General features: G+C 43.1%; 1 protein-coding gene across 5 annotated transcripts in view; it reads left to right on the forward strand.

The window, feature by feature from the left end:
• trappc9 (trafficking protein particle complex subunit 9) overlaps positions 1–14,622 on the forward strand; it is a 1,144,460-nt gene that overhangs the window by 204,156 nt on the left and 925,682 nt on the right. For all 5 annotated transcript variants that reach the window (XM_068031733.1, XM_068031737.1, XM_068031736.1 and 2 more), the window contains one exon: positions 4,483–4,646. In XM_068031733.1, the coding sequence (XP_067887834.1) occupies positions 4,483–4,646 (164 nt within the window). The remainder of the gene's footprint in view (positions 1–4,482; positions 4,647–14,622) is intronic.

Consider the following 14,622-nt stretch of genomic DNA (forward strand, 5'->3'; position numbering starts at 1 on the left):
CAACAGATGCCCCTCTACATTGCTTTCATTGATCTCACCAAAGCCTTTGACCTCGTCAGCAGACGTGGTCTCTTCAGACTACTAGAAAAGATCGGATGTCCACCAAAGCTACTAAGTATCATCACCTCATTCCATGACAATATGAAAGGCACAATTCAACATGGTGGCTCCTCATCAGAGCCCTTTCCTATCCTGAGTGGTGTGAAACAGGGCTGTGTTCTCGCACCCACACTTTTTGGGATTTTCTTCTCCCTGCTGCTTTCACATGCGTTCAAATCCTCTGAAGAAGGAATTTTCCTCCACACAAGATCAGGGGGCAGGTTGTTCAACCTTGCCCGTCTAAGAGCGAAGTCCAAAGTACGGAAAGTCCTCATCAGAGAACTCCTCTTTGCTGCCGATGCTGCTTTAACATCTCACACTGAAGAATGCCTGCAGAGTCTCATCGACAGGTTCGCGTCTGCCTGCAATGAATTTGGCCTAACCATCAGCCTCAAGAAAACGAACATCATGGGGCAGGATGTCAGAAATGCTCCATCCATCAATATTGGCGACCACGCTCTGGAAGTGGTTCAAGAGTTCACCTACCTAGGCTCAACTATCACCAGTAACCTGTCTCTAGATGCAGAAATCAACAAGCGCATGGGTAAGGCTTCCACTGCTATGTTCAGACTGGCCAAGAGAGTGTGGGAAAATGGCGCACTGACACGGACCACAAAAGTCCGAGTGTATCAGGCCTGTGTCCTCAGTACCTTGCTCTACGGCAGCGAGGCCTGGACAACGTATGCCAGCCAAGAGCGACGTCTCAATTCATTCCATCTTCGCTGCCTTCGGAGAATACTTGGCATCAGGTGGCAGGACTATATCTCCAACACAGAAGTCCTTGAAGCGGCCAACATCCCCAGCTTATACACACTACTGAGTCAGCAGCGCTTGAGATGGCTTGGCCATGTGAGCCGCATGGAAGATGGCAGGATCCCCAAAGACACATTGTACAGCGAGCTCGCCACTGGTATCAGACCCACCGGCCGTCCATGTCTCCGTTATAAAGACGTCTGCAAACGCGACATGAAATCGTGTGACATTGATCACAAGTCGTGGGAGTCAGTTGCCAGCATTCGCCAGAGCTGGCGGGCAGCCATAAAGACAGGGCTAAATTGTGGCGAGTCGAAGAGACTTAGTAGTTGGCAGGAAAAAAGACAGAGGCGCAAGGGGAGAGCCAACTGTGCAACAGCCCCAACAAACAAATTTCTCTGCAGCACCTGTGGAAGAGCCTGTCACTCCAGAATTGGCCTTTATAGCCACTCCAGGCGCTGCTTCACAAACCACTGACCACCTCCAGGCGCGTATCCATTGTCTCTCGAGATAAGGATGCCCAAAAAGAAAAAAAAGTCACTGAGTTGGAGTTTAAGTTTTAATAAATTTCACTTTTCTTCTTTAAATCTAAGAAAGCCTGTTTGTGCTCATTTATTTGCCTCATAATTGGAAAGCGGTGAACAAGAATTCACCAAAGGGGAGTTCAAAACAAGGTGTGTTTAAAATTAAATCCTGTTACAGTAAGACCAGCTGAAGGCTGAAAGGGACCCCTATACACCATTCTCACCTGGTCGTAACAATCTCTTTGCAGACTCTTTACCTCCTCTTGACCACTTACTTTCCTGCCTATCTTGATGTCAACGGCAAATTTAGCTACCATACATTTGGTCACTTCATCCAAGTCATGATATAGATTGCAAATAGTTGAAGCCCCAGCACTGATCCCTATGGCATTCTACTAGTTACAGCTTGCCAACTGGAAAAAGACCTATTTATCCTGACTCTTTGCTTCCTGTTCGCTGACCAAACCTTTATCCGTGCTAATATGTTGCCCCCTACACCATGTGCTTTTATCTTGTGTAGTAACCTTTGATGTGGCACCTGATCAAATGCCTTTTGGAAATCCAAGTACACCACATGTACAGATTCCCCTTTATCCCGCCTTGCTTGTTAATTCCACAAAGAACTCTAATAGTTTAACACACATTCCCTTTCATACAACCATGTTGATTCTGTCTGATACCATAATTATGATTTTCTAAGTATTCTACTATAACCTGCTTAATAGATTCTAGCATTTTACCTATGACAGATGTTAAGCTAACTGGCCTATAGTTTCTTTCTTTCTGTCTCCCTCCTTTCTTGAATAGAGGTGTTGCATTTGCTATTTTCCAATTCACTGGGACCTTTCCAGAATCTAAGGAATTTTGGAAGATTATAACCAATGCCTCTACTATCTCTGCAGCCACTTCTTTGAAGATCCTAGGATGCAGGCCGTCTGATTCTGGTGACTTGTCAGCTTTGACGCTTAATAGTTTTCCCAGCACCTTTTCTCTGGTGTTGGTGATTGTTTTAAGTTCCTCCCTCCCTTTCACCTCATGATTTTCAAGTATCTCTGGGAAGTTTTCTAAATCTTCTACAGTGAAGACAGACGCAAAATACCTGTTCGACGCCTTTGCCATTTCCTTGTTTTCCATTATCAATTCCCCAGACACACTCTAGAGGACCAACATTAGCTTTAGTTACTCTTTTCCTATTTAAGTACTTGTAGAAACTCTTACTATCTGTTTTTATATTACTAGCTAGCTTTCTCCCCCTCTTTTTTTTTTTGTTCTTTGCTAGTTCTTAAAATCTGTCCAATCTTCTGACCTACCACTAATCTTTGCCAATTTGTTTCTTTCAATTTGATACTCCCCGAAATGGACAAGTTCATAGTGGCTGAAGTGAAAGAACCCAGTGTGGTAGAGAAGTGTGAGGAAAAAATAACTATTTGTGTCTAGCTTTAACATAGAAATGAGCAAATAGATTATGTTTTTGCCTCAAATTTCTATCAGGTAATATAAAACATTACGAGTGTCTGTCACACTTTGGATAAAACAGCAACATATCACAATTGAAGAATATTAAGGAAAAAAATGTGCTGAGGTCAACTTGAACCTAAAATCATTTACCAGTTAGTGAAGTTTGCAGGTTCACATGGAGCTGGAAATTTGCAAGCACCTGGCATCTGCAAACTTCCCTGGCAGCAACAGTTAAACTCAGTTATTTCAGGTTTCTGCTAATTTGCAGCAAAAATATGTTGCCATTAAAGAAACAGACCATCTTGAGCACAGCTGCAGAATAATATATTGTTCAAAGAATAGTAATTATAAAGCACTGTAACAGTTGACGTTTTGTTAGCAATGCCATGGAAGATCTGATATATATGAGCGTTGCATTTCTGTAGTGAATGTTATGACTCGGGTCTTCCCTTTTTGCATATTTGTCTGTCTTTATCTCTCATAGATTAAGTCTCTATTTTACCACTTTATAATTTACCACCACCTTCTGTTCTTAACAATCAGACTGCACAAATCATTTCACCACAATTGTAATGCATTTCACGTTCTTAAAACAATATCCATACATTAAAATCCTTTTAAAATAGCATTCGCAAACCTCTTAGTATTTTAATTCAAGCTGAGTACCTGTGCAGGAATGTACCACCTTTCCCCTCATGTAATACTTCTTATTCTTAAGCCACTTTTTTTTCTCAAACCTGAAAATGCAATTTTGTTTGCTTTAATGTCTTTCGAACATCAAGTTAAAATTACTATTTTTGTGTTGTCATGTAATGAGCTGTTATACCTGTAGAGGGAACTGTTACCTAAAATGCGCAGGTCACTCAACTGATTGGTCCCATCGGTTGATTGTTGTTAATGGTTATTTGGATTGGAGGAAGTTTCATGAATACTTCTAATGTGAGCTGACATATTTGTGTATTCTTCAATGAGACTAGAAAAAATAAATTTTTGTGCAATGAAACGTTTTTAACAGCGACAACAGTAAATCTTTTGGTACAATTTTAATTTCTATACACAAAATTACAAGACATGAAGTTGAATAAATCAACTCCAAATAGTTGAGAGATGCTCTCCGCTTTGTAAGGGATCATGGCTTCAGTAAAGAAATTATTGAAGTATCTACTCATGCTTTTAGGATTTATCGTATTTGTTAGCTAGTTATTAGATTATGGTTCCTTATGATTCTCAAAATGGATACCACCCCCTTGTTTTACCTGTAGTGAACAGTAATTACCTATTTTGTAATGGTAAATATTTCATTGCCTGAGCAGGATGGTGCCTCAGTCAGGTGCAGTTTTATTTGTGATTGTTGTACCAGGTGACATCATGGGACTCATGTCAGATATATTAAAGTAGAAATAATTATTGCCTATAATAGTTGCATTTTACCCCTTCAGATTTTGAAGTATTAGATGAGATATATGTACACATTAGATGTGGTTTTGATTTATAATTTATTAGCTATTTTGTTTAAAAGTGAATCTTTTTGTTCTTAGATTAGAACAAAGCTCAAATAATGCTAACTAATGTCCTTTAATATATAATTTTTGTCACATTGTACAAAATTTATTGTAAATTAATATTGATAGAATATGTTTTACTGTAGGTCTGCACACACACTGCTGCCATCGTCAGGTAATGAGGTATCCAGTAGTGTATCTGTTCAGCTCTTTAATGGGGAATTGCAACAGCTGACAATCAAACTGGAGAATATTGGTACAGAACTTTTGGAAACCTTGGAGATCTCTGCAAAGACGATAAATAATAAAGGTTAGTATTGATCTAGGCTCACAGTGGAAATGTCTGTTTCTTGCTTTAAGGTATTAATTGTGTTTTAATACTTTGTCTTATAGAAATAATCTCATCAGGGATTTATTTGTAGACTTTTATTAAGTGAGTTTTTCCCCTTTTTGTTGGACTTAGAAAATGATGCTACAGAGCTTTGAGTGAGCTTAAACTTCATTCAATTGGAGATTTTATTTAATGCTCATTCTATGCATAACTGTAAACCACACAATATAGTTTTAAATATCACATAACGTTGAGGAAGTAACTAACATAGGGTCTGTTTTTCTGATGTGTTTGAGATGTAAGGTATTTTGAGGATCAGTCAACATGATAGTGAGATGTGTTACTATCTGGCAACTGATCATGGTGAATTATATTCAGTTCAGCCTGAGTATTGCATGAGCCAGATTTATTTCTGTTTAACAATAGAAAGGTCAAAGCCATCTTGTTTGATGTGGCCCGAGCCTCTAACCCATCTTGCTTTTCAGATGTCCGCTTGAGTTCAGGTAGAATTGAGGGAAACCTCGATGTCCTGTTTGACTTGCAGCTGAGGTGTAAATCTGATAAGCAGTTCATTACCAAGTCTGCCTATTCCTACTTCTGAATCATGGCCCACCTTGATCTTAACTTTACCCCCTTTGCCACTGAAACTGTAAATCCATTCTTCTTGCTATGTCGTGCCCCACCTTAAATGCTCTGTGAACCTCTGCTTCGCCCCTGCTCCAGTGTGGTAATGGGACAAGCAAAGAAACAAAATTGTGTCTAGAGGAGGTGTGAATGGTAGAATGATGAATAGCTGCCGTGCAAAAGCAAAACCAAGGGAAAATCGAGAAGTAAAACTGAAACCTACCAAGAAAAAGCAAACAAAATGGGAACAGAGATTGCAGTCTGAAATTGTTGAACTCAAATTTTGAGTCCAGAAGGTTGAGTAGGGTGCCTACTCAAAAGATGAGGTGCCATTCCTTGAGCTTATGTTGAGCTTATTTGGAATGCTGTGGGAGGCTGAGGGCAGAGAGCAGCTTGAGAACAAGGTGGAGAATTAAAATGACAGGTGACCAGAAGCTTGGAGTCATGCTTGCAGACTGAATGGAGGTGTTCCACACTGCAGTAACCCAGTCTGTGCTTTTTTGTAGTACTGCTCCTTTTTTTTGTGGGAGAGGGGGGGGTGCGTGGGTTGGTGGTGCAGGGGAGAATGGATTTTATAACTGGATTTATTTGATTCTAGAATGGAATTAGGCTGTGTGGCTCTTTTTTTGGCTGGCGCAGACACAATGGACCAGGTGGCCTCTTTCTGTGCCGTAAACTTTCTATGATTCTATTCCATTCCTGCTCAAGTCTGACATTGAATTATGAAGGAGCTTGGGATGTTCTGTTATGTTAAAGGAAATATATAAAAGTAAGTTGCCATATTGCAACTTTGAGTTACATACTTGCATTAACTATGCATTCATTATCTTCCACTTGCCTCAAAGAAAACAGTTATAATGTAATTAGTGTTTTTCAAATGTGTTTCTGCCGGTTATAACAAATTGTGTTACCACAAGGCTTCCTATTGAGGTGTGGGAATTGTAGCGATGTTGGAGTGGAATGTTTTGTGATCTTATTTGCAATAGCTAGATGTCTACCACAATGCAGATTGTTCACTTGGAGTGGGGCATGTTGCAGGGGAAAATATTCTGCAGTTATTTGAAGCCAACAGTAAATATGCACCAAAAATAAGAATGTTAGAATTTTTGAATACATCATTGTGCTGGAGGGAATTTTTAATGCAACCCTTTGTGTACATTTGAGAAGGCACACTTTTCATCTTTCTTAAAGAAATTCTTGACCTGACTGAAAAGAAAGGTACATTTTCTCCTAGTTGCTGCTAAGTATTTATTTGTGTATGGGACTTGATACCTCAGTTCTGAATTGTTTTAAAACAGTGATTTTATGCTCATTTCAAGGTTCCTGTTCAAACTGAATACTCTTGGAACCTAGACACAACCTTGCCTACTTCAATCTTCTGTTTTTATAGTTTCCTGTATTAAATGCTATGTTTGAACTACTTAATTTGATGACAGTGTTTTGATGAGTTGGCTATTGCTCTTTCAAGACACCAGCAGCAACTGTCATCTGAAAACCAGAATGTACACAAGGGCTAGTCACTTGAGTATAGAGTAAATTAATAATACCTTCTCTTTTATAATGAAGGCTAGTGTTATAAAGGTTCTTTGTATTACCACGAGAGTATTATATGCCATTACAGGCATGGGAGAGACAGTCCATGAGTCTTTGTAGCTGAGTTTCTGTGTGAGCAACTAGCACAGCATCATCCGTGTAGAGGAGTTCTTTGATCAGGATGCGATGTATTTTTGTCTTCACTTTCAGCCTTGATATATTGTAGAGCTTGCCGTCTGACCTGGTGTGCAAATAGACTCATTCCAGATCTGCAAGGAAGTCTGCGGTTAGGAGCATGGAGAAGAAGTTAACAAACAGAGCGGGGCTAGAACACAACCCTTTTTCACTCCATTTTTCACTCCGAAATTGTCAGAAGTGGAGCCATCAAACTGTATAGTGAGTGCGTGTTGTCACGGGAGGAGCGGTTGAGACTGAGGAGATTCGGTGGACAGCCAATTTTCCCCAAAATCTTGCAGAGCCCTGCTCTGTTGACAGTGTTGAATGCCTTGGTGAGCAGAATGAAAATAAGTTAAAGGGGTGTACTGTGTTCACTAAACTACACTTGTAGCTGGCGTATGGAGAAGATCATGTCCACAGTAGATCTACTGGCACGGCCACTGCAATGTGCTTCTGGGCACACTCGGTCTGCAAGTAAATGGCTGCGTTTGCTGACAACACAACCACTAGGTGGTGCAGTACTGCACATGCGCAAACACAGCCTCATCGACAGAAACATCACTGTCTGCGACTTCTCAGGCAGCTGCCAGTAATAATGGCGCGGCTCAATTTGACACAAAAAAAATTAAACCCAAGCCCCCTCACCCATCAATTGTTGCAATTGCCATCTCCACCTCCCCCCCCCCCCCACCCCCCCCTCCACTATCCCCCAACAACGGTACCCCGCTGTCTTCAGTGATCGCCGCATTCAGTTTCCTGCTCGCTTCCATGCCAGCCTTCTCGCCACTCCCTCCCGCCTTTCTCTCCCGCACCCACACCACAGTTCCCTCCCTGCCTTGCTGTCCGGAGAAGTGGCAGAGGGGGGTTGCGGGTGGTGGGGGAGTGAGCGGGAAGCGAGCAGCGGAATGGAGCGGCGAGCAGGCGGGCGCAGGAGAGAATGATGTAGCGAGCAGGAAAGAGAAGCGGCGATTGAGTCGCTGATTGCAGGGGTGAGTGGGATGCTGTTTGAGGGGATGGAGGTGGCCATTGAGGGGTGAAGCAACACTTAGATGTCATTACGTCTGACGTCATTATGTGGTGTGTGGTGATGATGTACGCATGTGCAGACCCGTACTGGCAAATGTCTGGATGCACTGATGACGCTGGCGATTGCTCTGCGTTGTCAGGGGCGCTCCACAAGTAAATTGTGTCTTTTAAGGATGACCCTAGCAAAGGCTTTCCCCATGACACTGAGGACCGAGATGCCCCTGTAGTTGTTGCAGTCTCCTCTGTCTCCTTGACTATAAGCGTCAAGAAAACCATGGTCATGAGGCAAGGTGTTGCATCTAAGCCCCTGATCACACTAAATTAACACCCCACTGGAAGTTTTTAGCAAATTCTGCTACTTTGTGTCCACGGTGATGGACAATCTGTCCCTTGATGCAGAACTCAATGCACACATAGGAAAAGGAGCTACCACCTTTGGCCGACTCGCGAATCGCACATGGGTAACACCAAGCTGATGGTTTATAAGGCCTGTGTTCTCAGCACCTTGCTGTATGGCTGTGAAACATGGGTGACTTTCAGCTACCCGGAACAGAAGCTCAATAATTTCCATCTTCACTGTCTGTGGCACATTATGGATATATCCTGGCAAGGACAAAATTTGGATTGTTTGCTGATTGTCCATCATCTTTCGTAGATGGATAAATGCTGACCAGAATATATGTAATTGTATGGATTACCTTCTAAATGCAGTGAAGACATGGCTGCCAGTGGTGGAGTGATTAAAATTGGGGATGTGCAAGAGGCCAGAATTGGAGGAGTGCAAAGATCTCATAGGGTTGTAGGAGACAGGATTTAAGAGAATCATGTTATGCTGGTGGCTTTCAGAACTGAGATTGCTAGCATGAAAAGTAAATCAGTGTTTTAATGTTAATGTTTTGATAATTCTCACGACTTAGTACATTGTCATGTCTCATCTTTAAGGATAACCTTGCTGATGTAGGGTTACTGTATTGAAATACAAGATTTCTGGTTACTTTTTTGACTGTCCTGGTAAGAACAGGGACCACCTGAGCTGCTCAGATATGGAGGATCGCAGCTTCACTCCTTTGTCTTTGTGCTGAGTTTAGTGATGTCAGCTTGGGTGCAGTAATGGTGTTACAAATTTGCAACATTGAGATCATGATCTCTCTCCATCTGTCCATAACCTTGAACCCTGATCTGTTTTATCAGCAAATAACGATGTGTGTATGGATCTTGGCGGTACTCCCTCTGATGGAGTAAGGTGAACCACAGTATATCTCCTTGGTGCAGCCACTCGGGTCAGTCAAACTAGATTAAATCCCTCAATCTTCCAACACACTTCCACAGCAGAGAGCAAGATAGTGGACATGAGAAAACAAAGGGAGAGAAAAGGAAAGGCAGGGATGGTTCTGAGAAAGATGGAGAGATAGCCTTTCTATTAAAAACACTCTCCTGCCCCCAAACATGGCACCAAACCCACTCTCCTACTTGCCTTTTCTGTCTTTCATTCTAAACACCTATGTCGTCTTACAACTTGCTACTCATGTTTACAACCTTAAGCGACATTAGCTTCCTGCACTCTTCTGCCAGCTTCTGCTTCTCTTGCCATGAATGCCCTTGCATCCTGACCGTAGTACTGCTGGGCTCCAACACCTTCATTATTATTCAAACCCAGCACCACCACCCCATAGTATCTAAACTATTCGACAACTCTTGAACCCCGTTGCCCCACTGTTGGAATATACTTCTTTCATAACTAAGCTTTGAAAATCTTGTAATTTATTTTTTATTTGTTCAGCGGTTGTTGGCAAGGACAACGTTTATTGCCTGTTCCTAATTGCCTTTGAGAAGGTGATGGTGAGCTGCAGTCTTGAACCATTGCAGTTCTTGTGAAGGTACCACAGTGCTGTTAAGTAGAGAGTGCCAGGATTTTGACCCAGTGATAATGATGGAGTAGTGATATACCTCCAAGTCAGGATAGTGTGTGACTTGGAGGGGAACTTGTAGGTGGTCGTGGTCCCATGTGCCTGCTGCCCTTGTCCTTTTATGTGGTAGAGGTCGTGGGTTTGGAAGGTGCTATTGAAGGAACCTTGCTAAGTTGCTGCAGTGCATCTTTTAGATGGTACACAGTGCAGCCACTGTGCACCGGTGGTGAGGGCATGAATGCTTAAGGTGGTGGATCGCGTGCCGATCAAGGGGGCTGCTTTGTTCTGGATGGTGTTGAGCTTCTTGAGTGTTATGAGAGCAGCACTCATCCAGCAAGTGGAGAATATTCCATTACATTCTGGATGTGTGCCCTGTAGATGGTGGAAAGGCGTTTGGGAGTCAAAAAGTGAGTTAATCACTGCAGAATAAGCCAACCTACTCTCCTCACCACAGTTTTTTTGTGGCTCGTCCAATTAAGTTTCTGGTCAGTTGTGACCCAGCACGTTGGTGTTGGGGTGATGGTGATGTAGTTAAATGTGAAGAGACATTGGCTAGACTTTCTCTTGTTAGATATGGTCATTTCTTGACACTTGTGTGGTACAAATGTTACTTGGCATTTATCAGCCCAAGCCTGAATGTTGTCCAGGTCTTGCTGCATACGGGCATGGACTGTTTCATTATCTGAGGAGTTGTCAATAGAACTGAACAGCGTGCAATCATCAGCAAACATCCCTACTTCTGACTTTTATGATGGAGGGTAGGTCATTGATGAAACAGCTGAAGATGGTTGGACCTTGGACACTGCCCTGAGTAGCTTTCGCAGCAATGTCTTGGGGTCGCGATGATGGCCTCCCACAACAACAATGTCATGTCCAGTAAAGACATCATATTTCCTAACTTGTAAGATACTAATTTTATTCAATGTGGACTCTGTGGAATTGTCTACTTTTTTTTAAAGGAAAGTCAATGTGCAGCAAAGTTGTCTGCTGAAGATCAGATGACCAGGCCTGTGTGTCCAACAATTGCCTCACTGTCTCAAAAGGATACATTCCAGACTAAGAGGTGTTAACTGCATCCATCCTGAAACCATCAGGAGACATTCCTGAATGAGTTCATCTGAAACTAAGGTGTGAAGTAGCCACATTATGATAGAATGTTACTCATCCAGACATCAATCGATAACCATGGATTCCACATCCTGGTCCATTGTGTGATCACACCAGGGGAGAAGACGATGTGTCAACTAACAGAAACTTTAATTTGACGGATTTTGAATTTTAAAAGGTAACCCTCTGGAGAAAGAGAGGGATAGATCGCAACAACATCACAGAAAGCAGTCTAGCCAGGGACTGTGGAAGGGTCCAGCCAGGCAAAAAGAAGAGGCCCTGCTACTAATTCAATACTTCAACTTGCTGCAGCAGAGAACTGAAAGTGACTCCCACCTTCAGTCTGAAATCTTAACCACCAGAAATCTACAACGCCTCAACAAGTTCAAGGCTAAAAATATCCAGGCCTGCAACTTTAAAAGAAAATGTCCTTCTGAGAAGTTTCAACAGGTTTACCATGAACCACGAACACCAACTCACTTGAAACCACTTAACATATTCCTCTTGATGTATCTATTTTTGTGTATGCGTGTGCAAGTGAATGTGTAGGTGGGTAAGGCCTCAGCCATTTTAGAAATTGAGTAAAAATAGTTTTTTTTAAACCTGCGATAAAACCTGTTGTTTGTCTATTGATTTGACCCCGAAAAAACACTCCGGGACTAACTCAACATTTTAACAAAACACAATTGTAGTCAGCTGGGAGGTGAACACCCACACCCCTTACCACCTGTCAGCAACAACAAACATTTTCCTTTGTGTTAGATATGACTCCAGCGAGTGGGAAGTTTTTACTCTAATTCAATTTTATTTGGGCTCCTTGATGCCATACTTGGTCAAATGCTGCCTTGCTGTCAAGGACATCTCATCTCATCTCTGGAATTCAGCTCGTTTGGCCATGTATGGACCAAGGTTGTAATGCGGTTTGGAGCTGAGCGGTCCTGGCAGAGCCCAAGCTGAGCATCGTGAGCAGATTATTGGTGAGGTATATTCTGCATGATAGCACAGTTGATGACAGCTTCCATTACTTTGATGATTGAGAGTGGACTGATGGAAATTGTAATTGGCTGGATTGGATTTGTCCTAGATTTGACATACCTGGGCAAGTTTCCACATTGTCTGGTAGATACTGTGTTAGAACTGTGCTGGAGCAGTTTGGCTAGAGACCAGGCTTGTTCCAGATCACAATTCTTTAGCACTACAGCTGGGATGTTGTCAGAGTCCATCGTCTTTGCTGTATCTAACACCCCCAGCCGTTTCTTGATGTGTTGTGGGTGAATCAAGTTAGCTGAAGACAGGCATCTGTGATGGTGGGGACTTGAGGAGGAAACAGAGATGGATCATCCGCTCTGCACATCTGGCTTGAGGATGGTTGCAAATGATTCAGCCTTGTCTTTTGCACTGACGTGTTGGGTTCTGTCATCTTTCAGGGATGTTAATGGAGCCTTCTCCTCCTGTTAGTAGTTTAATGTTCCACCTCCATTCCTGATTAGATGTAGCAGGACTGCAAAGCTTTGACTGATCTATTGGTTGTGGGATCGTCTAGCTCTGTCCAAGCATGCTACTTCTGCCATTTAGCATACGTGTATTTTGGTGGTGTAGCTTCACCAGGTAAGAAACAAAGAAAATTACAGCACAGGAACAGGCCCTTCGGCCCTCCAAGCCTGCGCCGATCCAGATCCTCTATCTAAACATGTCGCCTATTTTCTAAGGGTCTGTATCTCTTTGCTTCCTGCCCATTCATGTATCTGTCTAGATACATCTTAAAAGACGCTATCGTGCCCGCGTCTACCACCTCCGCTGGCAACGCGTTCCAGGCACCCACCACCCTCTGCGGAAAGAACTTTCCACGCATATCCCCCCTAAACTTTTCTCCCCTCACTTTGAACTCGTGACCCCGAGTAATTGAATCCCCCACTCCGGGGGAAAAAGCTTCTTGCTATCCAACCTGTCTATACCTCTCATGATTTTGTACACCTCAATCAGGTCCCCCCTCAACCTCCGTCTTTCTAATGAAAATAATCCTAATCTACTCAACCTCTCTTCATAGCTCGCGCCCTCCATACCAGGCAACATCCTGGTGAACCTCCTCTGCACCCTCTCCAAAGCATCCACATCCTTTTGGTAATGTGGCGACCAGAACTGCACGCAGTATTCCAAATGTGGCCGAACCAAAGTCCGATACAACTGTAACATGACCTGCCAACTCTTGTACTCAATACCCCGTCCGATGAAGGAAAGCATGCCGTATGCCTTCTTGACCACTCTATTGACCTGCGTTGCCACCTTCAGGGAACAATGGACCTGAACACCCAAATCTCTCTGGACATCAATTTTCCCCAGGACTTTTCCATTTACTGTATAGTTCACTCTTGAATTGGATCTTCCAAAATGCATCACCTCGCATTTGCCCGGATTGAACTCCATCTGCCATTTCTCTGCCCAACTCTCCAATCTATTTATATTCTGCTGTATTCTCTGACAGTCCCCTTCACTATCTGCTACTCCACCAATCTTAGTGTCGTCTGCAAACTTGCTAATCAGACCACCTATACTTTCCTCCAAATCATTGATGTATATCACAAACAACAGTGGTCCCAGCACGGATCCCTGTGGAACACCACTGGTCACACGTCTCCATTTTGAGAAACTTCCTTCCACTGCTATTCTCTGTCTCCTGTTGCCCAGCCAGTTCTTTATCCATCTAGCTAGTACACCCTGGACCCCATGCGACTTCACTTTCTCCATCAGCCTACCATGGGGAACCTTATCAAACTCCTTACTGAAGTCCATGTATATGACATCTACAGCCCTTCCCTCATCAATCAACTTTGTCACTTCCTTGTAATCAGCTCATTTTTAGGTATGCCTGGTGCTGCTCCTGGCATGCTTTCCTTAGCTCATAATTGGACCAGGGTTGGTCCCCTGACTTGATGGTAATGGTAGAGTGAGGGATATGCTCAGCCATGAAGTTACAAATTGTGATTGAATTCTGCTGCTACTGATGGTCCACAGCACCTCATGGATGCCTTGATTTGAATTGCTTGATCTGTTCTAAAGCCATCTCATTTAGCACGGTGGAGTGTCGCACAGCGCGATGGAGGGTCTCCTCATTTTGAAGATGATACTTTTTCTCCACAAGGACTATGCAGTGGTCATTTCTGATTTCATGGACAAATGGATCTGTGGCAGGTGGACTGGTGATGTCAAGTAGGTTTTTCCATTCTGTTCGTTCTCTCACCACCTACTGCAAGCCCATTCTGGTATCTGTCCTTCGGGACTCAGCCAGCTCAGTCAGTAATGGTGCTGCCAGCCCACTTTTGGTGACAGAGATTCAAGTCCCCCTCCTAGAGTGCACTCTGTGCTCTTGGTTCCCTCAGTGCTTCTTCCAAGTGGTGTTCAACATGGAGTACTAATTCGTCAGTTGAGGGAGGTTATAGGTGGTAATCAACAGGAGGTTTTCTTGCCCGTGTTTGACCTGATGCAGTTAGACTTCATGAGACCCAGACTTGATCTTGAGGACTCCCAGGGTCTTCTGACAGTATACCACTGTGTCACCACCTCTGGTGCGTCTGTCCTGTTGG

The sequence above is a fragment of the Heterodontus francisci genome, chromosome 5, assembly GCF_036365525.1.
Source record: "Heterodontus francisci isolate sHetFra1 chromosome 5, sHetFra1.hap1, whole genome shotgun sequence".
In the NCBI taxonomy this organism is placed as follows: Eukaryota; Metazoa; Chordata; class Chondrichthyes; order Heterodontiformes; family Heterodontidae; genus Heterodontus; species Heterodontus francisci.